Source organism: Gorilla gorilla, chromosome X, assembly GCF_029281585.2.
Source record: "Gorilla gorilla gorilla isolate KB3781 chromosome X, NHGRI_mGorGor1-v2.1_pri, whole genome shotgun sequence".
Lineage (NCBI taxonomy): Eukaryota > Metazoa > Chordata > Mammalia > Primates > Hominidae > Gorilla > Gorilla gorilla.
The window spans coordinates 166,563,643-166,590,850 of record NC_073247.2 but is presented as its reverse complement, the minus strand read 5'-3'; the positions used below and the strand labels follow the sequence as shown (position 1 = coordinate 166,590,850).

General features: G+C 38.5%; 1 protein-coding gene across 3 annotated transcripts in view; it reads left to right on the top strand.

Moving 5' to 3' along the window:
- Positions 1-27,208, top strand: part of F8 (coagulation factor VIII) — a 197,312-nt gene that overhangs the window by 61,886 nt on the left and 108,218 nt on the right. For all 3 annotated transcript variants that reach the window (XM_063703009.1, XM_004065157.2, XM_063703010.1), the window contains exons 10-13: positions 3,271-3,364; positions 7,288-7,502; positions 10,415-10,565; positions 16,544-16,753. In XM_063703009.1, coding sequence (XP_063559079.1) covers positions 3,271-3,364; positions 7,288-7,502; positions 10,415-10,565; positions 16,544-16,753 — 670 coding nt within the window. The remainder of the gene's footprint in view (positions 1-3,270; positions 3,365-7,287; positions 7,503-10,414; positions 10,566-16,543; positions 16,754-27,208) is intronic.

Genomic DNA, 27,208 nt, shown 5'->3' with positions numbered 1-27,208 from the left:
TTCAAAATTTTATTAGCTATTATTGTACAATTTTTCTTCATAAATTTTGTGTACGTATTTTTTCTTTTTTTCATTTTTTGAAGATTGTATAATTTTATTTTTTATTCATTAATTTTTAAAATGCATAATGACACAATAATTTTACATATTTATAGGGTACTTTTTGTGTATTTTGAGTTACTTTTACCGGCTAATTTAAAAATAGATAAACAAGAGCATACAATAAAATGTAAATTTTCCTCCCTCTTGGACTTCCAACCCCATAGTCTGACAGACAGTCATTGCTGTGGGTTTGTATACTCCCCTCCAGAAGTAGTGCATACATGTACAAATGTGTGTGTGTATGTGTGTGTGTGTGCATTTCACACAAAAACAAGAGCAGTGTAAATTGGTCTGTACCTTGATTTTTAAAAAGTAACAATATATTTTGAATTAGCCAGGCATGGTGGCGCATGCCTGTAGTCCCAGCTACTCTGGAGGCTGAGGCAGGAGAATCGCTTGAATCTGGGAGGTGGAGGTTGCAGTGAGCTGAGATCGCACCACTGCACTCCACCCTGGGCAACAGAGTGAGACTCTGTCTCAAAAAAAAAAAAAAAGTAACAATATATTTTGGATATCATTTCATGTCAACATATATAGATCTACCTCATTCTTTGATTTATTCAGGTTATGCTCTGGATACCATGCTGAATCCTACACTTAAACATTACCTCAAAACGGATCAAAGATAAAATGTAAGAGCTAAAACTACAAAATTATAAGAAAACAACAGGATAAATCTTTGTGATCTTGAATTAGACAATAGTTTATTGGATAGGACACCAAAACCAACAAGCAACAAAAGAAAAACCATTTGACCCAGCCATCCCATTACTAGGTATATACCCAAAGGAATATAAATCATGCTGCTATAAAGACACATGCACACGTATGTTTATTGCGGCACTACTCACAATAGCAAAGACTTGGAACCAACCCAAATATCCAACAATGATAGACTGATTAAGAAAATGTGGCACATATACACCATGGAATACTATACAGCCATAAAAAATATCCCTGTTTGCAGATGACATGATTGTATATCTAGAAAACACCATTGTCTCAGCCCAAAATCTCCTTAAGCTGATAAGCAACTTCAGCAAAGTCTCAGGATACAAAATCAATGTGCAAAAATCACAAACATTCTTATACACCAATAACAGACAGAGAGCCAAATCATGAGTGAACTCCCATTCACAATTGCTTCAAAGAGAATAAAATACCTAGGAATCCAACTTACAAGGGATGTGAAGGACCTCTTCAAGGAGACCTACAAACCACTGCTCAACGAAATAAAAGAGGACACAAACAAATGGAAGAACATTCCATGCTCATGGATAGGAAGAATGACTGGGTTTTAAGACAAGAGCAGAAGTGGAAGTTGCATTTTTATCCTCATATCACACACCTCAGATCTGGAGGTGGGATTGATATTTTCAGGGTTCTTCGCTGCAGCTTCCATGTTATTGCTCTTCCATTCTCTCTCTCTCTCTCTCTCTCTCTCTCGTCTCTGTCTCTCTCTCTCTCTCTTGAGATAGGGTCTCATTCTGTCACCCAGGCTGGAGTGCTGTGGTGTGATCACAGCTCACTACTGCAGCCTCAACTTCCTGGGCTGAAGTGATCCTCCCACCTCAGCCTCCCAAGTAGCTGGGACTATAGGCATGCACCACCACGCCTAGCTAATTTTTTTATTTTTTGTAGAGATGAGGTCTCACTGTGTTACCCAGGCTGGTCTTGAAGTCCTGGGCTCAAACAATCCTCCTGCCTCAGCCTCCCAAAGTGCTGGCATAAGCCACTGCACCTAGGCCTTTGTTTTCTTTTAAAGCTGGTGCAATCAGGCAATACCACCTGCTACCCTTGCTTAATACTGTAATCAGCTGTCCTCTTGGTCATGCCTGCTCATTCACTGAAGATTTTATCTCCTGAAACACTGTCTCCTTCTCTATTATCAGTGAATTTAATGCCCAAATAGTGATAAAGGCTGAGAGGAAGCAGTGTCCTCACCAGACATCTAAATTTCAATTAGTGTGAGAAGGTGCAGAGAATACTTCCTGAAGCAATTGAAACAATTTTTAAAGAAGTGGAAAGGGGCCTTTAGAGAGAAACCTAAGTACTGTCAGCCCTCCACATTGTCAACTGAAGAATCCTAAGTTTGTAAATTTGGAGTGGAAAGGGTTGCAGGCTGGGAAGTGTAGCCTCTGGCAGCAACTGGAAGCAAGCACTTTGAAGAAGGAAGGATGAGATAAGAATTTATGCTGAATGAGTTGGCTAAGTATACATATTTAACAGGTTCCAGGAGGAGCTGTGAATATTTATGATGGGGCACCTGCAACCATACATGTTACATACATTCCATGTTCACTTTGGGGTGGAGACTTAACATTTAGATGCATGAAAATTAGGCTGTATATGTCAAAAGATGAAACAGAGGACACAGAGGCAGCCTCTGTAAACTGGCCAGAGCCAGTCCATGGTCAGTGGTCTCTCATCAGGAAGCAATGCTTCTCAGTTGTTATGTCAAAACTGCACAAAGGGAGGGGAATCCGCCACGTCTTTAGAAAGGACTGGTTTATGTTTAACCCTTAAGAAAGAAAGTCTAACGGCAGATTAGGGAGGGAGGGAATGTAACAAGGCATGCCCGATCTCCCATCCCATCATGGTCAGAAACTCAGTTTTTAAGCCATCTCTGGGGTCTCCTTGGCCGAGAAAGGGGTCTCTTCAGTCGTTTGGGGATGCTTAAGATTTTATTTTTATTTTTCAGTATCACTGGATTCCTAGTCTCATATTCAAACAACCATTGATTGAAAGTATTCAAAAAACAACCCCAAAACAATAAAAGATAATAATACAACAAATAATAATACAAAGAAACAATACGGTAAAACAACTATTTACATAGCATTTACGTTATATTATGTACTGTAAGAAATCTAGAGACGAGTTAAAGTACATGAGAGGATGTGCATAGGTTATATGCAAATACTACATCATTTTGAGTAAGAGACTTGAGCATCACAGATTGTGGTATCTGCGGGGGTCCTGGAACCAATCCTCCATGCATGCCAAGGAACAATTTCATGAAAAGACCAAATATTTTGAGTTTTATCTAGCCTCAAATTACTATAATGTAGATAGAGGCCACTTTTATTTATCTGGAGTTAGACCACAGTTTTCTTGTTGATCCTCGTCGTTTTAGGATTTGATCTTAGATCTCGCTTATACTTTCAGATTATATTTAAGAATCAAGCAAGCAGACCATATAACATCTACCCTCACGGAATCACTGATGTCCGTCCTTTGTATTCAAGGAGATTACCAAAAGGTAAATATTCCTTCAATTTATAGCTCTTTTTTACCTGTAGATACAGATGAGATAAATATCATCAGTAACAACTAAAATTATGTTGGTCCTTTCTCCAGCTGTTGGCCGGACCTCAAGCTCCAGTCTAAAGTTATAAAAATCAATTATAGGAATCCTCAGGTGATGTTTCATGTAAATTCGTGAAGAGTCGCCTGACATGTTTTTCCTATTACCTAGCGGTGATGTTCAAATATTCCACAGCCAATTAGATTCCACTGCAATTAGTTCCACTGCAACTACTGTAAATGCCCTAAAATCTTGAAGCTGGTTCTTCTGGCACTTAAGATAATTTTTTTTTCTGAGTACGGTTTTCAGCTACATTCCACACTTTTGGTATCTAGTATGGTATTCCACACTTTGGGTAACTAGTTTGATATTTTCAGGATTCTTTGCTGCAGCTTCCATGTTATTGCTCTTCCTTGCTCTCTCTCTCTCTCTCAACAGGGTTTCACTCTCACTTTTGGTATCTAGTTTGATATTTTCAGGGTTCTTTGCATATTCATTTCTAAATAGTTCACAACTCCAGTTTTTTATTTACTATATTGTTTGCTGTTTAAAGATTTATTTTTTCTTTTAGTAGATTGGATGTTATGTATATTCTTTCTATTATTTAATTTTGGATGAATATTTATCAAAATAATAGATGTGTATGCTTAAAACTACAAAAGGGCTGCCTCCCTAGAGGCATCTATTTTTAAGAATTTCTGTTTTTGATTTTTGGTGGTTATCTCTACATCTCTAAAAAGTTACTTATACTGCTAACTCTTTGTTTTTCAACTTTAGACATTATATACTTACTTTGTTTTGTGCTTTTTTCCATTCAAGTTGTTTCAGTTTTATCAGTGTTTTCAGTTGGATTGGCTATCATTAGAACTTTAAAAATATACTAAACATCAACTTTTAGTAAGATATTTTCCAATCATGGATTGAAAATATCTTTTGACTCCATACTTCATAAATTAAGGATATTAAAAACTGTACCCCTCACTTTTCCTTTCCCCAAACCTTTCTTTTCTCTACTGCTGCTAGCCATTCCTTTACTTTTACAAAACTAAACTTGATAACATTTACATTTTGCGCTGTAATTTGAAATAACTCTTCCTTGCTTTGTCTATATATTTTCTCTAAAGCTTAAAAAATTAAAAAACAGCATTTGTATTATTTTAGTATTTTAGCAAGTTTCTTTTCATAAATGTTAACTGCAGAACTGGGTAATATGCTATGATTGCTCTCTTTTCTACAGCTCAAGTGATTTTACTATTAAGATAAAATAATATGTGGAAGGAAAAAAGTTGATCTCATAGAAGTAGAGATAAAATAGTGGTTACTAGAGGCTAAAGAGGGGAAGGGGAGGGGGAAATAGGGAGACATTGGTTAATGGATGCAAAATTCCAGCTAGATAGGAGGCATAAGTCCTAATGTTCTATAGCACTGTAGGGTGACTGTAGTCAACAATGACATGTATTTTCAAATAGCTAGATGAGAGGATTTGGAATGTTCCCAACACAAAGGTGTATCCTGAAGTAAGACTTTGTTTTCTTTTATTCGGAAAAGAAATGTAGGCTTCTTCAACCCTATTTCTTAGGCCTTTCAGCTTCTTAATCATTCTATTTATTGCTTGCTATCCAAATCTTTTATTTTTTTTTTTTTGAGACAGCGTCTCGCTCTGTCACCCAGGCTGGAGTACAGTGGCACGATCTTGGCTCACTGCAACCTCTGCCTTCCAGGCTCAGGCTATCCTCCCACCTCAGCCTCCTGAGTAGTTGGGACCACAGACGCACACTACCATGCCCAGCTAATTTTTTTTATTATTTTTATTTTTTGTAGAAATGGGGTGTTAACTTGTTGCCTAGACTGGTGTCGAACTCCTGAGCTCAAGCGATCTGCCTGCCTCAGCCTCCCAAAGTGCTGGAACCAAATCTTTTTCTTCTTAAAGACATTCTTGTAGTGAATAGCATTAACTTCTTTTCTCTTGTACATTTCTATTTTTTGATTTCTTCTTTTGTTTTTCTGGAAGTATATTCTCAAGTAACTTCTAAATATGTGGTACATAGAGGGTGAACTTTCTGAATCCTTCAGTATCACATGATGGGCAGACAGACTGGTTATAAAAATTTTCCCGCTGGGTGCGGTGGCTCACGCCTGTAATCCCAGCACTTTGGGAGGCCGAGGCGGGCAGATCACTTGAGGTCAGGAGTTCAAGACCAGCTTGGCCAACATGGTGAAAACCCATCTCTACTAAAAATACAAAAAAAATAGCCGGGCATTGTGGCGTGTGCCTGTAATCCCAGCTACTCAGGAGGCTGAGGCAGGAGAATTGCTTGAAACTGAGAGGTGAAGGTTGCAGTGAGCCGAGATCACGCCACTGCACTCCAGCCTGGGCAACAGAGCAAGACTGCATCTCAAAAAAAAATTCCTTCCCCTGTTTTCTAATATTCATTATTGCCGATAAGAATTCTTTATTTGCATTTCTTTATGGAAGAAGGGCATAGTGACAGAGTTCTGGGGAGATTTTGAATGTGTATCCCGAAATTTGGAGGCATACGTGGATAGTTACTGGTAACCTGCTTTTCCATGGAGAATTTTGAAGGCTGTAATGCCCATAATAGTGGGCAAGAAGAGAGGGCAAGAGTGGAGCAGTTTACCTTTCTGCTGTTTGACATGAGTTTATTCTGTAACAAGTGAATACTGTTGAAAGTAGCTGGGCTTTATCCCTTTTGAAGATATTCTGCCCAAGAAGGCAGTTAGGCAGGCTGAGGGGATAGCAGAACCAATAGAGTCTTGGATATATCACTGGAAGTAAGAAGAGCTGATGGGGAGAGGAGAGTTGCAGAAGGATAGCTGAAAGAAACATCTCTCATGTCATGGAACTATGTAATGCTGAGGTCCCCATGGTAACTCTAAAGAAACCATACATGTGTCCTATGACATGTGTCCTATGAAAAGACCAGCATTTGGGCACCTTCCACACAGAGAACATTGATGACCAAATAGTGTTGTCAAAGATAGAGCAGCAGGACCTCTTAAACAAGAGTCTGTTTGCCCTTTCTTCTATTACCTACCCTCCCTCACCCCCAGCTCCTGGAAAAGGGAAGAGAAGGCTCAGAAATATTGAAAGAACATACTACATCATTCCCTTTCTTTCTTTATTTTTTTTTTATTTTTTTTTTTTTTGGAGACAGAGTCTCGCTCTATCCCCCAGGCTGGACTGCATTGGCATGATATCGGCTCAACCTCTGCCTCCCAGGTTCAAGCAATTCTCATGCCTCAGCCTCCCAAGTAGCTGGGATTACAAGTGCCTGCCACCACACCTGGCTAATTTTTGTATTTTTAGTAGAGATGGCGTTTCACCGTGTTGACCAGGCTGGTCTCGAACTCCTGACCTCAACACCATTCCCTTTCTATGGGTCCTCTAACCATAGGTCAGGCATAACTTACTGAGGTGAGGAAGAGCTTAGAATGAATATAAAATTAAAATTTTGATTTAGATTGTATCTTCAGGTATGAAACATACCCAGAATGAGACTTAATTACTAAAATCAGTTCTTGTCCTGAGGACCCATTATCCTGAGGGCAGATCTCAGTTTTTGCTCCCTTTCCTCACAGAAGTCAGAGACTACACCTTAAAACTCCAATGCCAAGCTCTTTGGCATATATTCAGGCCTGACACTTTCACAGTCAACCGGATAATCAATTACAGCTTTTTACTTTTTAAAAAAAGTGTTTGAATCTTAAAATTATAATAGGTGTGACTTTAGCTTCCACTTGCTCAGAAACTTCATATGTACATACAGATTTGTAGAACCCTTGCAACAACAACATGATTATCAATATGTGGCTTGTTGTACTCTAATTGAGCTATTTATGGTTTTGCTTGTGGGTAGGTGTAAAACATTTGAAGGATTTTCCAATTCTGCCAGGAGAAATATTCAAATATAAATGGACAGTGACTGTAGAAGATGGGCCAACTAAATCAGATCCTCGATGCCTGACCCGCTATTACTCTAGTTTCATTAATATGGAGAGAGATCTAGCTTCAGGACTCATTGGCCCTCTCCTCATCTGCTACAAAGAATCTGTAGATCAAAGAGGAAACCAGGTGAGTTCTTGCCTTTCCAAGTGCTGGGTTTCATTCTCAGTGTATGTCCCCTTCTAACCTGAAGAAAATATAATGGTTTGCAATATAGGTCAGTAAAAGAAATGAGCTTAGCTTTTACTGAATTTGAGTTTCGCGTAGTAAACGTGCCTACTGGATGGATAGGCCATAGAATGTAGGCCCTAGATTTTTCCTATAGTACTCATTCCCAGTCTGGGATTTAGCTCTCTCTAGCTGATCCTCCCCATTTTTATATGTCCGATTACCACCTATTTTCAGATGACCCACAAATTTATATCTACAGCCTAGATTTCTTCCATGGGCATCTCATTATGGGTGACTCAAAAGTACCTCAAAATTAACATGTCTGCAGCATGTAGCACTGTTGCAGGAAGTCAGGGACCCCGAACAGAGGGACTGGCTGAAGCCACAGCAGAAGAACATAAATTGTGAAGATTTCGTGGACATTTATTAGTTCCCCAAATTAATACTTTTATAATTTCTTACGCCTGTCTTTACTGCAATCTCTGAACATAAATTGTGAAGATTTCATGGACATTTATCACTTCGCCAATCAATACTCTTATAATTTCCTATGCCTGTCTTTACTTTAATCTCTTAATCCTGTCATCTCCATAAGCTGAGGATGTATGTTGCCTCAAGACCCTGTGATGATTGCGTTATCTGCACAAATTGTTTGTAAAGCATGTGTGTTTGAACAATATGAAATCTGGGCACCTTGAAAAGAACAGGATAACAGTGATTTCCAGGGAACGAGGGAGATAACCATAAAGTCTGACTGCCTTCAGGGCCAGGCAGAACAGAGTCATATTTCTGTTCTTGCAAAAGCGAATAGGAGAAATATCACTGAATTCTTTTTCTCAGCAAGGAACAGCCCTGGGAAAAGAATGCATTCCCAGGGGGAGGCCTCTGAAATGGCTGCTCTGGGAGTGTTTATCTTATGCAATTGAAGATAAGGGATAAAATATGCCCTGGTCTCCTGCAGCGCCCCCAGGCTTGCTAGGATTAGGAAATTCCAGCCTGGCGAATTCTAGTCAGACCAGTTCTCTGCTCTTGAACCCTGTTTCCTGTTAAGATGTTTATCAATGACAATGCGTGCACAGCAGGACATGGAATCTCATTAGTAATTCTAATTTCGCCCTACCTTGTGATCTTGCTTTGTCCCCATTTGCCTTGTGATATTTTATTGCCTTTGAAGCATGTGATCTTTGTGACCCACACCCTATTCGTACACTCCCTCCCCTTTGAAAATCACTAATAAAAACTTGCTGGTTTTGCGGCTTGGGGGCATCACAGAACCTGCCGACATGTGATGTCACCCCTGGAGACCCAGCTGTAAAATTTCTCTCTTTTGTACTCTTTCTCTTTATTTCCCAGACCGGCCGACACTTAGGTAAAATAGAAAAGAACCTATGTTGAAATATTGGGGGCTAGTTCCCACAATATAGCGCAGTGCATGGCACTTAGTAAGAGCTTAATAGTCTATGTGCGGTGGCTCACGCCTGTAATCTCAGCACTTTGGGAGGCCAAGGCAGGAGGATTGCTTGAGCTCAGGATTTCAAGACCATCCTGGGCAAAATAGTAAGACCTTGTCTCTACAAAAAAAAAAAAAAAAAAAAAAAAAAATTAGCCAGGCGTGGTGGTGTGTGCCTGTAGTCCCACCTACTCAGGAGGCTGAGGTGGGAAGATAGCTTGAGCCCAGGAGGTTGAGGCTGCAGTGAGCCTGGATGACAAAGCGACACCCTGTCTCAAAAAAAAAAAAAAAAAAAAAGCTTAATAAATACTTTTGGGCAAAACATAGGGAAAGATATAAAATATTTCAAAATATGGCTAGAATTTGGACCGTTTCTACTGCTTTAAAAAATAAAGCTAAATTCTCTGAACAAGAAAAGCTTAGTTCTTCACAAAAACTCATTGCTCGGCCCCAGAATAACTCAGTGCCGTATTGCTGAGGCTTGACTACATGTCCATTTGATTATATTTATGATACATAAGATCCCTACTAGTCTGAAAACATTTCATATGTTTAGAGAGTAAAGTATATGAACTTTGGTGCCAATAAAACACATGGCACATAAACTTAGAGAAGTATAAATTTTGCCAAGTACTTGTCCTGACCGATTTTTCCTAACTATAGTTTTTTCGTCACTTTTGGGAAGAGAACTGAAATATTATTCTATATTCTCCAATGTCCTCTCTTCAGTATTTTGGTTTATATAGCTATAGGTTATAAAAAATGAGGTTTATACATATTAGTGAGGTTTACATATGAAATCTTAGCAGATCCAATTAGCGAGCGACTAATTCATAAATCTGGTTCATATACAAAATGCTCTTCTGAAAAAAATTTGAACGTTTTAAACAAAAAATTTAAGGTATTAGTGTTGTTTGACATTTTTGTGGTTCACCTTATCTTTCTTATTTGATTTCTGTTTTTCTATTTTTAATTTTTTATAGCCTTGTGGAAGGTCAGTTGCTAGATGGAAGTTTAGGAAAGTCAGTATCTCATTTGACTTAACTAACTTAAGAAAGGCACTGAATAACCACTTGGTTCTTTAAGGAGTTAAATCTTCTAATCTGAACATGAAGAGAATAAGGCTACAGACTGTACCAAAAAAATCAGCTAGCATATGGCCTTGGGTGCAGAAAAAACTAAGTTCAGTGGGATCAGTCACCCTCTTGTCCTGGGGACACATTTGTTGTAAGCATATACTCACTGCTCATAGCACCCACCCTCAACTCCCAAGCCCTGGTACATGCCTAAGAGGAAATGGAATTAAACCAATGGATTAGATATATCACATGCATGCCATCGCTTTCATCATAGACTGCTAGCTCCTACCTGACAACATCAGTAGCATTTCTTTATCCCTTTCAATATATGTAATTAACAGATAATGTCAGACAAGAGGAATGTCATCCTGTTTTCTGTATTTGATGAGAACCGAAGCTGGTACCTCACAGAGAATATACAACGCTTTCTCCCCAATCCAGCTGGAGTGCAGCTTGAGGATCCAGAGTTCCAAGCCTCCAACATCATGCACAGTGAGTAAAGCAGCACTTAAGTCCAGTGGGTGGTGAATAAAGAAAAATTGATGTAATCAACGTGATGTCCAGATAATGAATGAATTGTATGTGCACATAAATTTAACAATTATGTTACCTATAAATGTATAATTTTTACTCAAACACACGTGATCATATAACCCATATTTTAAAAATCCAGTCACCATTTTTTCGTTTCAATATTTACTTGATTTCCCTCTCCCTTTTAATTCCCTATCTCCTTCTATATTACATCTTTTCACCAACCATTCCATGCCCAGGTAACATATTTTAAGACGTATTTTCTCTATAATTATATAATCATATACAAACACATACATACATTGTATTAGTCTTCTAGTGCTGCCATAACAAAGTACTGCAGACTGGGTGGCTTAACCAGCAGATATCTATTGTCTTACAACTCTGGAGGCTTGAGATCAGGATGTGGGCAACGTTGGTTTCTTCTGAGGCTTCTCTCCTTGTCTTGTAGATGGCTTTCTCCCTTGTCTTCACATGGTTTCTCCTTTATATATCTTTGTACTAATCTCCTCTTCTAATAAAGATACCAGTATTGTTGGGCTAGGGCCCACCGTAATGACCTTATTTTAACTACCTATTTAAAAACACTATCTCCAAGTATAGTCACATGCTGAGGTACTGGGGTTTAGGACTGCAAGGTATAAATTTGGGATGGGGGAACACAATTCAGCCCATTGCATACATACACATGTGTATATATATTTATATATACCACAAATCTGAATGGTCAAAAATATGGTAAAAAATTCCAATTGCACTATCCTACAGGGAAATGCGAAATAGAATAACAATAGGATAGCACTTTATACCCATCAAACTGCCAAAATTATAATTACTAGTGGGCTTGTGGATAAAAGAGTGTTCTCATGCTATATTAGTGGATAAGTACTATAGTCTTTTCAAAACCAATATATGCCTTTTGAAATTCTGATTATTAAGATGTTTAAGATGGAGTGAGCCACATTTCCCTGTGTGTCCCACTGGATGCAACTAAAAATCCTGAACAGGCCAGGCACAGTGGCTCACACCTGTAATCCCAGCACTTTGGGAGGCCGAGGCGGGCGGATCACGAGGTCAGGAGATCGAGACCATCCTGGCTAACACGGTGAAACCCCGTCTCTACTAAAAATACAAAAAATTAGCCGGGCATGGTGGGCGGGCGCCTGTAGTCCCAGCTACTCAGGAGGCTGAGGCAGGAGAATGGCGTGAACCCGGAAGGTGGAGACTGCAGTGAGCCAAGATCGCACCACTGCACTCCAGCCTGGACAACAGAGGGAGACTCCGTCTCAAAAAAAAAAAAAAAATCCTGAACAAAATGCATGGGAACCTTGAAAAGTTATAATGTGAGTTATACTCACCTACCAGAATGTGGCATATGTTACAATTCTGTGCCCCTCTTCTCAAAGCTTTAGCCCTTTAACTTTGGGTTGAGCCTCATATTTAGCTTGAATTTCTAGTAATAGTGATATATTATTCTCCAGAGTTAAAGTCCTTTACTATCCGTTATTCTAAAAATTTTAAGGTTGTTTAGTCCTTTGAGTTGCATTTTTATTTTTTACATAGTTCAGGGTATTGCTTTCCTTCTGAAGGATTCAGATTTCACATTTGTGCAAGAGTCTAATGCTTAGTATTTAATTCTAGTGGCACAGAGCTTTTTCTTTTCTCCCTCTTCTCTCCAGCCTCATGGCTTTGGTTTAGAATTCCTTCAGCCTGATAGAATATTGTATTTTATAATTTCCTTATTGTGCTATTTACTAGATATTTGTTCTTTTATTTTTTTCTATTCATAATTTCTCCCTTTCCCACCACATCTTTTTCCAAGTAGGATGTGCACTTGCCGCAGTATCTGGACAGTTAAACCGTCTCATTTTCATGGAGACGGTGATGAAAACTAGAGAGATATAGTGACATAAGCAGAGCCAGAAAACAATTTCACTGAAGATGATATATATTTTTTTTCCTCTGGGATTTCTAATATAGCTTTTGGTGGAGATAAGAGTCTGGAATTGAGAAAGAAGAGATTGGAGTTGAGAAAAAGAGTCTGAGAAAGCACAGGGAGAGACACAAAGGCAGAGACCAAGAGACACGGGGGAAGGATCTTCAGAGGAAGAGTCCAGGGAGAAAGATGCTAAGACAGAGGGATAAGAAAAGAAGAAAAAAAAGGACCAGGAGGAGAGAGACCCAAACCATAAATCACTCCTATTTCCATTAGCAGTAAAATTGATAATCTATTTTCATACAATGAAATACCATGTGACAATGAAGATTCACAAAAATAAAGCTATACACAACAATATGAATAAGTATCACAAAGACAATTTTTAGTAAAATGGTAAGTGTCAAAAGAATATATACAGTATTATTTACATAAAGTTCAAAAATGGGCAAAATTAACATATAGTTTAGGGATACAGAGGAAGAAAAGTATAAAGGTTAGTAAGGACATGATTATAATAAAAGACAAGATAGTGGCTACCTCTTAGAAAGAGTTCATTTGAGAATAAACACATGTGTTTTGTGGGGATAGCAGCAATATTGTATTTCATGACCTAGATGTTTGTTTTATAATTTTGTGTTTTAAAAAATTGTAGGATTTATGATTTATTTCATAGATGGATCCTACAAATGATAGGGAAATTGCAGTAGGAATGAAGAGGAAGGAACATGTACAGGATTTGTTTAGAAGATAGAATGCACATGATTTTGTAAATAATTAGCTATGTTTGGTAAAGGACTAAGAGGATTCAAGGATGATTACCAAATTTCTGATATGGGTAACTAGGAGAAGAGACAGACAAAATGGAAGAAAGTGTATTTAAAGAAATGATAGCAAAAACTTTCCAAATCTGGAGAAAGATGTAAATATCCACTTACAAGAAGCTCAAAGATCTCTAGTCAGATTAGATTCAAACAAGACTATATGAAGACACGTTACAATCAAACTGTCAAATATCAAAGACAAAGAGAGAATCCTGAAAGCAACAACAAAAAAGAAGCAAACCACATACAAGGAAATTCCAATAAGGCAGAAACTTTACAAGTCAGAAGAGGGTGGGATGATATATTCCAAGTACTGAGAAAACTTTACCTAGAAAATGTTTCCTTCAGAAATGCAGAGAGATAAAGACTTTGCCACACAATTCCAGTTAGACAAGAGAAATAAATTAAAGACATCTATTGTACACTATGGTGACTACAGTTAATAAATTACCCATTCCAATATATACATATATAAACATTGTGATGTACATCATAATATATTCTATTTTTCCCTGTCAATTAAAAAATAAATTTAAAAAGATTGGATAGAGAAGAATCAGCCATTCTAGTAATTAAGCCTGAGGAAGCTTACATTCCAGTGATTTCAGATAACCATTATGCAAGTTAAGGAATAAACTGGATAGGATGATATTTAAAAAACAAAACCACCAATGAGATACACCAGAATGGCTAAAATTAAAAAGACTGTCCATACCAAGTATTGGTAAAGATGTAGAGTAATGAGAACTCTCATAAATTTCTGGTCAGGAAATCCAAACATCGAAAGCCAAACATCGGCATACCCTATTGACTCAGGAAATCCACTCCTAGTATACACCTGTTATGTCCTGAATCATGTCACCTAGAATTCATATGCTGAAGCCCTAACACTAGTATTTCAGAATGTGACTGTATTTGGAGATAGGGTCTTTAAGGGGTTTATTAAGTTAAAATGAGGTTGTTACAATGGGCCCTAATCCAATATGACTAGTGTCCTTATAAGAAGAGGAAATGTGGGCCAGGCGCAGTGGCTCACGCCTGTAATCCCAGCATTTTGGGAGGCCAAGGCAGGCGGATCACGAGGTCAAGAGATCGAGACCATCCTGGCCAACATGGTGAAACCCCATCTCTACTGAAAATACAAAAATTAGCTGGACATGGTGGCGAGCTCCTGTAGTCCCAGCTACTCGGGAGACTGAGGCAGGAGATTGCTTGAACCCAGGAGGTGGAGGTTGCAGTGAGCGGAGATCACACCACTGCACTCCAGACTGGCAGACAGACCGAGACTCCATCTGAAAAAAAAGAAGAAGAGGAAATGTGTACACACAGAGACACCAGGGATGCATATTCACAGAGGAAAGACCAAGCCAAGGAGAGGCGTCAGTAAAAACCAAACCTGCCAATACCTTGATCTTGGAATTTTAGTGTTCAAAACTGTGAGAAAACACATTCCTGTTATTTAAACCTCCCAGTCTGTGGTATATTGTTATGGCAACCCTAGCCACTAGTACAGCACCCAAAAGTAGTGTGTACATATTTCACAAAAGACATGTAACTATTTAATCCATGTGGAGTGTCAAAAGGCAAAAATACAACAAATGTATTTTAAAGATTGTAATTGGCTTTTATACATGATTCTAGAATCAGATAGCCCTCAGAACCAAATACAGAACAGCAGCCAGCAACATAGTATGGACAGAAATTGGAAGTGAGGTTTAGAGACAGCTTAATTGATTACAGTTGGGCATTTTTGCCTTATTTGAAGCTGTTAGTCACCTGCAATTGATGGAAGTTCAGCTGCTATAATCGGCTGAGACTGAGCTGTTTGTTATAAAAGCATATTCCTAAATTAGGCTTTCAGTTAGTTCATCAACTAAGCCAGGCTGCAACTTTGTTGTGCAAGGACTCAAGTGCAAAGGTACCCTTAGGCAAAATTCAGATTAATTTAAAAGGACTTTACTTTTGTTTGTTATGTGAAATGAAGTGGAATCTATTTTTTCCAAGTGGATAGTCATATTTTCTATTATCATTTACCAAATAGCTGATTTTTTTCCTGTACTGGTTGGAGATGCTGCCTTTATTATATATTAAGTTTCAACTTATTATATATTAAGTTTCCACTTACATCTTGTCAGTTTCTGGACTCCATATTTTGTTTGATATATTTATCTATTCTGCATTAAGACTGCATTTTTAATTATAATAGCTTTATAATATCTCTTAATGTTGTATAGGAAAAAAACTTCAATTATTAATTAGTTATACTAAGCCAATGTCTAAGTATTGCTTAGTGGTTTGTGGGCAACCATCTTACACAGTACCTAGTAACAGAGTAGACAAGTGTTTATTGAATGGATGCATGAATGGATGTGTGGAAGAGGCTTTCAGAAACAATTCCCTTCATAGACTAAGGCCAATGTTACTTTTGCTTAGCTCTTTAGTTTGAAATAATTTAAAATGTACAGAAAAGTTACAAGAATAATACATGGAACTTGCATATACCCTTTACCCAGATTCACAAATGTTTAACATTTTGCAATTTTGTTTTTCATTTTCTTTTCTTTATATACACACTTCTGTTACTTATTTTCTATTTGAAAATTAGTTGCAGACATCACATCCCTTTACCTCTCAATACTTTAGTACACATTTCCTGTGAATAAAGATATTCTTTTACATAACAGACACTTCAAATTGATAAAACACATTTCCGTAATTTACAACTGGTATTCCAGTTGTATCAACCAATGCTGTCATTTATAGCATTTTCTTCTTTGAAGTACAGGGATCTAGTACAAGTAACTACTTGTCCTGCTTCTTTCATTTCCTTGAATCTGGACCTTCATCAGATGGTAACTTTAAGCACCCAAAGGTTTTATTCTGGTTTCTCCTCTGTGTAGTTTAAGACCATGCAAACATCCTGCTACTCATCAAAATGCCCCCCATGTAACATCCAAATTAATCTTTATCATGATGGTTTATGACTGTCTCCTCACATTGGGATTGGGGCCCAACTGATTATTAACAATCTACTTTTTTGGAAGATATAATATCTCTTCCTGGGAATAAGATAATGGGCATAATATATAATAATTCCTAATTGTATCATGACAATCACAATCCAAAATACTAAATCTGTGATGTGTCTAAATCTCTTTTCCCCATTGTTTTTGCAGGCATCAATGGCTATGTTTTTGATAGTTTGCAGTTGTCAGTTTGTTTGCATGAGGTGGCATACTGGTACATTCTAAGCATTGGAGCACAGACTGACTTCCTTTCTGTCTTCTTCTCTGGATATACCTTCAAACACAAAATGGTCTATGAAGACACACTCACCCTATTCCCATTCTCAGGAGAAACTGTCTTCATGTCGATGGAAAACCCAGGTTAGTTATTATATTTTTCTTGTACCAACAGCTGTGAATGCTTCACTAGCCATTTATATGCTCTTTTGCCCACTAGCTCACATGCTGTCATTTATAGCATTTTCTTTCTTGAGGTACAGGGATCTGGTTTCTCCTCTGAGTAGTTATTATTTTCACCCTTGCAACTAATAAACAGTTTGAAGGATCACATAGTAGTTCTATTTTTAGTTTTTTGAGGAACCTCCTTACTCTTTTCCACAGTATTTGTACTTATTTACACTCCCACCAACAGTGTGCAAGCATTCCCCTTTTGCCACATCCTCACCAGCATTTTTTAATTATTTTGTCTTTTTGATAAAAGCCATTTAACTGGAGTCAAATATCTCATTGTGCTTTTGGTTTGCATTTCTCTGGTAATTAGTGATGTTGAGCCGTTTTTCATATACTTGTTGGCCATTTGTATGTCTTCTTTTTTTTTTTTTTTTTTTTTTTTTTGAGATGGAGTCTGGCTCTGTAGCCCAGGCTGGAGTGCAGTGGCACAATCTCGGCTCACTGCAAGCTCTGCCTCCCGGGTTCACGCCATTCTCCTGCCTCAGCCTCCCGAGTAGCTGGGACTACAGGTGCCCGCCACCACACCCAGCTGATTTTTTGTATTTTTAGTAGAGACAGGGTTTCACCGTGTTAGCCAGGATGGTCTCGATTTCCTGACCTCGTGATCCACCCGCCTCGGCCTCCCAAAGTGCTGGGATTACAGGCGTGAGCCACCATGCCCAGCCTCACTGTCTTCTTTTGAGAAATGTCTATTCAGATCTTTGTCCATTTTTAATAGGGTTCTTTGTTTTTTTGCTATTGACTAGAGTTTCTTATATATTCTGGTTATTAATGCCCTCTCAGTTGTATAGTTTGCAAATATTTCATCCCATCCTATAAATTGTCTCTTCACTTTGTTAATTGTTTCCTTTGCTGTCCAGAAGCTTTATGGCTTGATATAATCCCATTTGTCTACTTTTGCTTTAGTCCCCTGTGCTTTTGAGGTCTTACCTGCAAAATCTTTCCCAGACCAATGTCCTGGCGCATTCCCCCAATGTTTTCTTCCAGTAGTTTCATACTTTCAGGTTGTATATTTTAGTCTCTAATCCATTTTGATTTGATTTTTGTTTGTTTGTTTGTTTGTTTGTTTTGAGACGGAGTCTCGCTCTGTCGCCCAGGCTGGAGTGCAGTGGCGCGATCTCGGCTCACTGCAAGCTCCGCCTCCTGGGTTCACGCCATTCTCCTGCCTCAGCCTCCCGAGTAGCTGGGACTACAGGCGCCCGCCACCACGCCCGGCTAATTTTTAGTATTTTTAGTAGAGACGGGGTTTCACCGTGTTAGCCAGGATGGTCTCGATCTCCTGACCTCGTGATCCACCCGCCTCGGCCTCCCAAAGTGCTGGGATTACAGGCGTGAGCCACCGCGCCCGGCCTTGATTTTTGTATATAGTGAGAGATAGGGGTATAGTTTCATTCTTCTGCATGTGGATATCCAGTTTTCCCACACCATTTATTGAAGAGACTATTCTTTCACCAGTGCATGTTCTTGGCACTTTGTCAAAGGTGAGTTGGCTATAAATGTGTGGATTTATTTCTGGGTTCTCTGTCGTGTTCCACTGGCATATATTTCTGGTTTTATGCCAGTACCATGCTGTTTTGGTTACTACAGCTTTGTAGTATAGTTTCAAGTCAAGTAGTGTCATGGCCTCTAGCTTTGTTCATTTTGCTCCGGATTATTTGGCTGTTTGGAGTCTTTTGTGGTTCCACACAAATTTTAAGATTCTTTTTTCTATTTCTGTGAAAAACTTCACTGGTATTTGGATAGGTATTACGTTAAATCTGGTAGCATTGATATTTTAACAATATTAGTTTTTCCAGCCGATTAAAATGGGATAGATACCTTTTCATTTTTTTGTGTGTTCTTCAATTCCCTTTATCAGTATTTTAGTTTTCATTATAGAGATATGTCAGCTCTTTGGTTTAATTTATTCCAATATATTTATTTTTATTATAGCTATTGTAAATGATTTTTTAAAAATTTCTTTTTAGGTTGTTAGCTCTTGGTATATAGAAATGCTACTGATTTTTGCATGTTGGTTTTGTATCCTGCAACTTTACTGAATTTGTTTATCAGTTCTAATAGTTTTTTGATGGAGTCTTTAGTTTTTTGTGAAATATAAGATTGTGTCATCTATAAACAAGGAGAATTTGACTTCTTCCTTTCCAATTTGGATACCCTTTATTTCTTTCTCTTGATTACTTGTTCTGGCTTGGACTTCCAGGACTACATTTTATAGAATTGGTGAAAGTGGGCATCCTTATCTTGTTTCAGACCTTAAAGGAAAGGCTTTTGGTTTTCCACATTTGGTATGATATTAGCCATAGTTTGTCATATATGGCATTTATTGTTTTGAGGTATGCTTTCTATACCCAGTTTGTTGAGAGTTTTCTCATGAAGGGATGTTGAATTTAATCTTTTTGGCATCAGCTGAAATGATCATTTGCTTTTGTCCTTCATTCTGTTGATATGATGTATCACATTGATTCATTTCCACATGTTGAACCATCCTTGCATCCCTGGGATGAATCCCCCTTGATCATGATGAATGATCTTTTACTGTGTTGTTGAATTTGGTTTGCTAGCAGTTCGTTGAGGATTTTTGCATCAATGTTCATCAGAGATATTGGCCTGTGGTTTCTTTTTGTGTATGTGTGTGTCTTTGTCTGGTTTGGTTTCAGGGTAATACTGGCCTTGTGGAATCAGTTTGGAAGTATTTTTCCCCCTTGATTTTTGGGACAGTTTGTGGAGAGCTGGTATTAGTTCTTTTTTTTTATTATTATACTTTAAGTTTTAGAGTACCTGTGCACAATGTGCAGGTTAGTTACATATGTATACATGTGCCATGCTGGTGTGCTGTACCCATTGACTCGTCATTTAGCATTAGGTATATCACCTAATGCTATCCCTCCCCGCTCCCTGCACCCCACAACAGTCCCCAGAGTGTGATGTACCCCTTCCTGTGTCCATGTGTTCTCATTGTTCAATTCCCACCTATGAGTGAGAATATGCGGTGTTTGGTTTTTTGTTCTTGCCATAGTTTACTGAGAATGATGATTTCCAATTTCATCCATGTCCCTACAAAGGACATGAACTCATCATTTTTTATGGCTGCATAGTATTCCACGGTGTATATGTGCCACATTTTCTTAATCCAGTCTATCATTGTTGGACATTTGGGTTGGTTCCAAGTCTTTGCTATTGTGAATAGTGCCGCAATAAACATACGTGTGCATGTGTCTTTATAGCAGCATGATTTATAGTCCTTTGGGTATATACCCAGTAATGGGATGGCTGGGTCAAATGGTATTTCTAGTTCTAGATCTCTGAGGAATCACCACACTGACTTCCACAATGGTTGAACTAGTTTACAGTCCCACCAACAGTGTAAAAGTGTTCCTATTTCTCCACATCCTCTCCAGCACCTGTTGTTTCCTGACTTTTTAATGATCGCCATTCTAACTGGTGTGAGATGGTATCTCATTGTGGTTTTGATTTGCATTTCTCTGATGGCCAGTGATGATGAGCATTTTTTCATGTGTTTTTTGGCTGCATAAATGTCTTCTTTTGAGAAGTGTCTGTTCATGTCCTTCGCCCACTTTTTGATGGGGTTGTTTGTTTTTTTCTTGTAACTTTGTTTGAGTTCATTGTAGATTCTGGATATTAGCCCTTTGTCAGATGAGTAGGTTGCGAAAATTTTCTCCCATTTTGTAGGTTGCCTGTTCGCTCTGATGGTAGTTTCTTTTGCTGCGCGGAAGCTCTTTAGTTTAATTAGTTCCCATTTGTCAATTTTGGCTTTTGTTGCCATTGCTTTTGGTGTTTTAGACATGAAGTCCTTGCACTTGCCTATGTCCTGAATGGTATTGCCTAGGTTTTCTTCTAGGGTTTTTATGGTTTTAGGTCAAACGTTTAAGTCTTTAATCCATCTTGAATTAATTTTAGTATAAGGTGTAAGGAAGGGATCCAGTTTCAGCTTTCTACATATGGCTAGCCAGTTTTCCCAGCACCATTTATTAAATAGGGAATCCTTTCCCCATTGCTTATTTTTCTCAGGATTCTCAAAGATCAGATAGTTGTAGATGTGTGGCGTTATTTCTGAGGGCCCTGTTCTGTTCCATTGGTCTATATCTCTGTTTTGGTACCGGTACCATGCTGTTTTGGTTACTGTAGCCTTGTAGTATAGTTTGAAGTCAGGGAGCATGATGCCTCCAGCTTTGTTCATTAGGCTTAGGATTGACTTGGCGATGCGGGCTCTTTTTTGGTTTCATATGAACTTTAAAGTAGTTTTTTCCAATTCTGTGAAGAAAGTCATTGGTAGGTTGATGGGGATGGCATTGAATCTATAAATTACCTTGGGCAGTATGGCCATTTTCATGATATTGATTCTTCCTACCCATGAGCATGGAATGTTCTTCCATTTGTTTGTATCCTCTTTTATTTCCTTGAGCAGTGGTTTGTAGTTCTCCTTGAAGAGGTCCTTCACATCCCTTGTAAGTTGGATTCCTAGGTATTTTATTCTCTTTGAAGCAATTGTGAATGGGAGTTCACTCATGATTTGGCTCTCTGTTTGCCTGTTATTGGTGTATAAGAATGCTTGTGATTTTTGTACATTGATTTTGTATCCTGAGACTTTGCTGAAGTTGCTTATCAGCTTAAGGAGATTTTGGGCTGAGACAGTGGGGTTTTCTAGATATACAATCATGTCATCTGCAAACAGGGACAATTTGACTTCCTCTTTTCCTAATTGAATAGCCTTTATTTCCTTCTCCTGCCTAATTGCCCTGGCCAGAACTTCCAACACTATGTTGAATAGGAATGGTGAGAGAGGGCATCCCTGTCTTGTGCCAGTTTTCAAAGGGAATGCTTCCAGTTTTTGCCCATTCAGTATGATATTGGCTGTGGGTTTGTCATAGATAGCTCTTATTATTTTGAGATACGTCCCATCAATACCTAATTTATTGAGAGTTTTTAGCATGAAGGGTTGTTGAATTTTGTCAAAGGCCTTTCTGCATCTATTGAGATAATCATGTGGTTTTTGTCTTTGGTTCTGTTTATATGCTGGATTACATTTATTGATTTGCATATATTGAACCAGCCTTGCATCCCAGGGATGAAGCCCACTTGATCATGGTGGATAAGCTTTTTGATGTGCTGCTGGATTCGGTTTGCCAGTATTTTATTGAGGATTTTTGCATCAATGTTCATCAAGGATATTGGTCTAAAATTCTCTTTTTTGGTTGTGTCTCTGCCCGGCTTTGGTATCAGGATGATGCTGGCCTCATAAAATGAGTTAGGGAGGATTCCCTCTTTTTCTATTGATTGGAATAGTTTCAGAAGGAATGGTACCAATTCCTCTTTGTACCTCTGGTAGAATTTGGTTGTGAATCCATCTGGTCCTGGACTCTTTTTGGTTGGTAAGCTATTGATTATTGCCACAATTTCAGAGCCTATTATTGGTCTATTCAGAGATTCAGCTTCTTCCTGGTTTAGTCTTGGGAGGGTGTATGTGTCGAGGAATTTATCCATTTCTTCTAGATTTTCTAGTTTATTTGCGTAGAGGTGTTTGTAGTATTCTCTGATGGTAGTTTGTATTTCTATGGGATTGGTGGTGATATCCCCTTTATCATTTTTTATTGCATCTATTTGATTCTTCTCTCTTTTCTTCTTTATTAGTCTTGCTAGCGGTCTATCAATTTTGTTGATCCTTTCAGAAAACCAGCTCCTGGATTCATTAATTTTTTGAAGGGTTTTTTGTGTCTCTATTTCCTTCAGTTCTGCTCTGATTTTAGTTATTTCTTGCCTTCTGCTAGCTTTTGAATGTGTTTGTCTTGCTTTTCTAGTTCTTTTAATTGTGATGTTAGGGTGTCAATTTTGGATCTTTCCTGCTTTGTCTTGTGGGCATTTAGTGCTATAAATTTCCCTCTACACACTGCTTTGAATGTGTCCCAGAGATTCTGGTATATTGTGTCTTCGTTCTCATTGGTTTCAAAGAACATCTTTATTTCTGCCTTCATTTCGTTATGTACCCAGTAGTCATTCAGGAGCAGGTTGTTCAGTTTCCATGTAGTTGAGCGGTTTTGAGTGAGTTTCTTAATCCTGAGTTCTAGTTTGATTGCACTGTGGTCTGAGAGACAGTTTGTTATAATTTCTGTTCTTTTACATTTGCTGAGGAGAGCTTTACTTCCAACTATGTGGTCAATTTTGGAATAGGTGTGGTGTGGTGCTGAAAAAAATGTATATTCTGTTGATTTGGGGTGGAGAGTTCTGTGGATGTCTATTAGGTCCACTTGGTGCAGAGCTGAGTTCAATTCCTGAGTATCCTTGTTAACTTTCTGTCTCGTTGATCTGTCTAATGTTGACAGTGGGGTGTTAAAGTCTCCCATTATTATTGTGTGGGAGTCTAAGTCTCTTTGTAGGTCACTCAGGACTTGCTTTATGAATCTGGGTGCTCCTGTATTGGGTGCATATATATTTAGGATAGTTAGCTCTTCTTGTTGAATTGATCCCTTTACCATTATGTAATGGCCTTCTTTGTCTCTTTTGATCTTTGTTGGTTTAAAGTCTGTTTTATCAGAGACTAGGATTGCAACCCCTGCCTTTTTTTGTTTTCCACTTGCTTGGTAGATCTTCCTCCATCATTTTATTTTGAGGCTATATGTGTCTCTGCAGGTGAGATGGGTTTCCTGAATACAGCACACTGATGGGTCTTGACTCTTTATCCAATGTGCCAGTCTGTGTCTTTTAATTGGAGCATTTAGTCCATTTACATTTAAAGTTAATATTGTTATGTGTGAATTTGATCCTGTCATTTTGATGTTAGCTGGTTGTTTTGCTCGTTAGTTGATGCAGTTTCTTCCTAGCCTCGATGGTCTTTACAATTTGGCATGATTTTGCAGTGGCTGGTACTGGTTGCTCCTTTCCATGTTTAGTGCTTCCTTCAGAAGCTCTCTTAGGGCAGGCCTGGTGGTGACAAAATCTCTCAGCATTTGCTTGTCTGTAAAGGATTTTATTTCTCCTTCACTTATGAAGCTTAGTTTGGCTGGATATGAAATTCTGGGTTGAAAATTCTTTTCTTTAAGAATGTTGAATGTTGGCCCCCACACTCTTCTGCCTTGTAGAGTTTCTGCTGAAAGATCAGCTGTTAGTCTGATGGGCTTCCCTTTGTGGGTAACCCGACCTTTCTGTCTGGCTGTCCTTAACATTTTTTCCTGCATTTCAACTTTGGTGAATCTGACAATTATGTGTCTTGGAGTTGCTCTTCTCAAGGAGTATCTTTGTGGCATTCTCTGTATTTCCTGAATTTGAATGTTGGCCTGCCTTGCTAGATTTAGCAAGTTCTCCTGGATAATACCCTGCAGAGTGTTTTCCAACTTGGTTCCATTCTCCCCGTCACTTTCAGGTACACCAATCAGTTGTAGATTTGGTCTTTTCACATAGTCCCATATTTCTTGGAGGCTTTGTTCGTTTCTTTTTATTGTTTTTTCTCTAAACTTATCTTCACACTTCATTTTATTCATTTCATCTTCCATTGCTGATACCCTTTCTTCCAGTTGATCGCATTGGTTACTGAGGCTTGTGCATTCATCACATAGTTCTCGTGCCATGGTTTTCAGTTCCATCAGGTCCTTTAACGACTTCTCTGCATTGGTTATTCTAGTTGTCCATTTGTCTAATTTTTTTTCAAAGTTTTTAACTTCTTTGCCATTGGTTCGAACTTCCTCCTTTAGCTCGGAGTAGTTTGCTCTTCTGAAGCCTTCCTCTCTCAACTCATCAAAGTCATTCTCCGTCCAGCTTTGTTCTATTGCTGGTGAGGAGCTGCATTCCTTTAGAGGAGAGGAGGTGCTCTGATTCTTAGAGTTTTTGGTTTTTCTGGTCTGTTTTTTCCCCATCTTTCTGGTTTTATCTACCTTTGGTCTTTGATGATGGTGACGTACAGATGGGTTTTCAGTGTGGATGTCCTTTCTGTTTGTTAGTTTTCCTTCTAACAGTCAGGACCCTCAGCTGCAGGTCTGTTGGAGTTTACTGGAGGTCCACTCCAGACCCTGTTTGCCTGGGTATCAGCAGCAGAGGCTGCAGAGCAGCAGATATTGGTGAACTGCAAATGCTGCTGCCTGATCATTCCTCTGGAAGTTTTGTCTCAGAGGAGTACCCGGCCATGTGAGGTGTCAGTCTGCCCCTTCTGGGGGGTGCCTCCCAGTTAGGCTACTCAGGATTCAGGGACCCACTTGAGGAGGCAGTCTGCCCGTTCTCAGATCTCAAGCTGCGTGCTGGGAGAACCACTACTCTCTTCAAAGCTGTCAGACAGGGACATTTAAGTCTGCAGAGGTTATTGCTGTCTTTTGTTTGTGCCCTGCCCGCAGAGGTGGAGCCTACAGAGGCAGGCAGGCCTCCTTGAGCTGTGGGGGTCTCCACCCAGTTCGAGCTTCCCGGCCGCCTTGTTTACCTACTCAAGCCTGAGCAATGGCGGGCGCCCCTCCCTCAGCCTCACTGCCGCCTTGCAGTTTGATCTCAGACTGCTGTGCTAGCAATGGGCAAGGCTCCATGGGCGTAGGACCCTCTGAGCCATGTGCAGGATATAATCTCCTGGTGTGCCGTTTGTTAAGCCCGTTAGAAGAGCACAGTATTAGGGTGGGAGTGACCCGATTTTCCAGGTGCCATCTGTCACCCCTTTCTTTGACTAGGAAAGGGAATTCCCTGACCCCTTGTTCTTCCTGGGTGAGGCGATGCCTCGCCCTGCTTCGGCTCACGCACGGTGCACTGCACCCACTTTCCTGCACCCACTGTCTGGCACTCCCCAGTAAGATGAACCCAGTACCTCAGTTGGAAATGCAGAAATCGCCCATCTTCTGCGTCGCTTATGCTGGGAGCTGTAGACTGGAGCTGTTCCTATTCAGCCATCTTGGCTCCCAATGCAAAGACCTTCAAACAACATGACTCCATTTTCTCACTCCTACCTTTTGTGCTCTTGTCATTTATATGAATTCTACATATATTTTAAACACTATAAGACATTATTATTGTTTTATATAATCAATATCATTTATATATATATATATACACCTTTCATTTCTTTCATTCTTTTCTGCATTTCTTGCTTCCATCTATGATCATTTTCTTTTTGTCTGAAGAAACTTCTTGGGAACTTCCTTCAGTGTGTGTTGGCTGGTAAAAAGTTCTCTGTCAGTTTTTGGTCAGAATGGGTCTTTATTTTGCCTAGATACAAGTCCTTGGTTGGATTTACATATTGTGAATGTTTTCTCCCAGTCTGTGGTTTGTCTTTTCACTCCTTTAAGGGTGCATTATGGTTAATAGAAGTTCTTACATTTAATTAATTCTTATTTTTCAGTTTTTTATGGTTAATGCCTTTTGTATTCTGTTTCAGAAATTTTTGCCTATCCTAAGAACATGATGCCATCCTTCTATATTTTCTTTCTACATATTTTAAATATTTTCTTCTAGAAGTCTGATTGTTGTGTTGTTCACAATTAAGTTTATGATTCATTTTTAATTAATTTTGATGGAGTGATGCAGATAAAAGTTCATTTTTCCATATGGATATTTAATTGCTTTAGCACCACTTGTTGGAAAAAAATAATTTCCTCACTGAATTGCACTGTTGTCTTTGCCATGAATCTGATGACTGTATCACTGTAGCTTTGTTTCTGTACTCTATTTCAGGGGTAGGTTAGGTGATCCACAAGCCAAATTTGCAGCCTGTTTTTATATGGCATTGAGCTAAGAATTTTTTTACATTTTTAAAGAATTGTCACACAAAACAAAAAAAAAGCAAAAAAACAAATAAGAATATGTATCATGGATCATATGTGTCTACAAACCTAAAATATTTACTATGTTGCTTTTTACAGAAAAAGTTTGCCAACCCCTGATCTCTTATATTCCATTGACTTATTGGTCTATCTTTGTACCAGTAACATATTATCTTATAGTAAGTTTTAATATTTGTTAGTATAATTCCTCCAACTTTGCTCTCTTTGATTTTTATATAAATTTTAGAATCATCTTGTCAATTTTATCAATAAAAATATCTTCTGAGGTTTTGATAGGGATTACATTGATTCTGCAGATCAATTTGGGGGAGCATACATCTTGACAATATTGAGTATTCCTGTCCATGAGCATGGTTTAGTTATTTATTTACATCTTTTAAATTTTCTCTTGGCAATGTTTTTGTAAAATTTTAGTGTACAGGTCTTGCACATTTTTGTAAAATGTATTCTTTGGTATTTAATGCTATTATAATATTTTTTCTGGTATCAGTTTTTGTCAATTGTGTTTTTCTAGAAATATGTCCCTTTCATCTAAGTTGTTTAATTTACTTGAAGTAAGTTATTTGTAATGTTCTTTTATCATCCTTATAATGTCTGTACT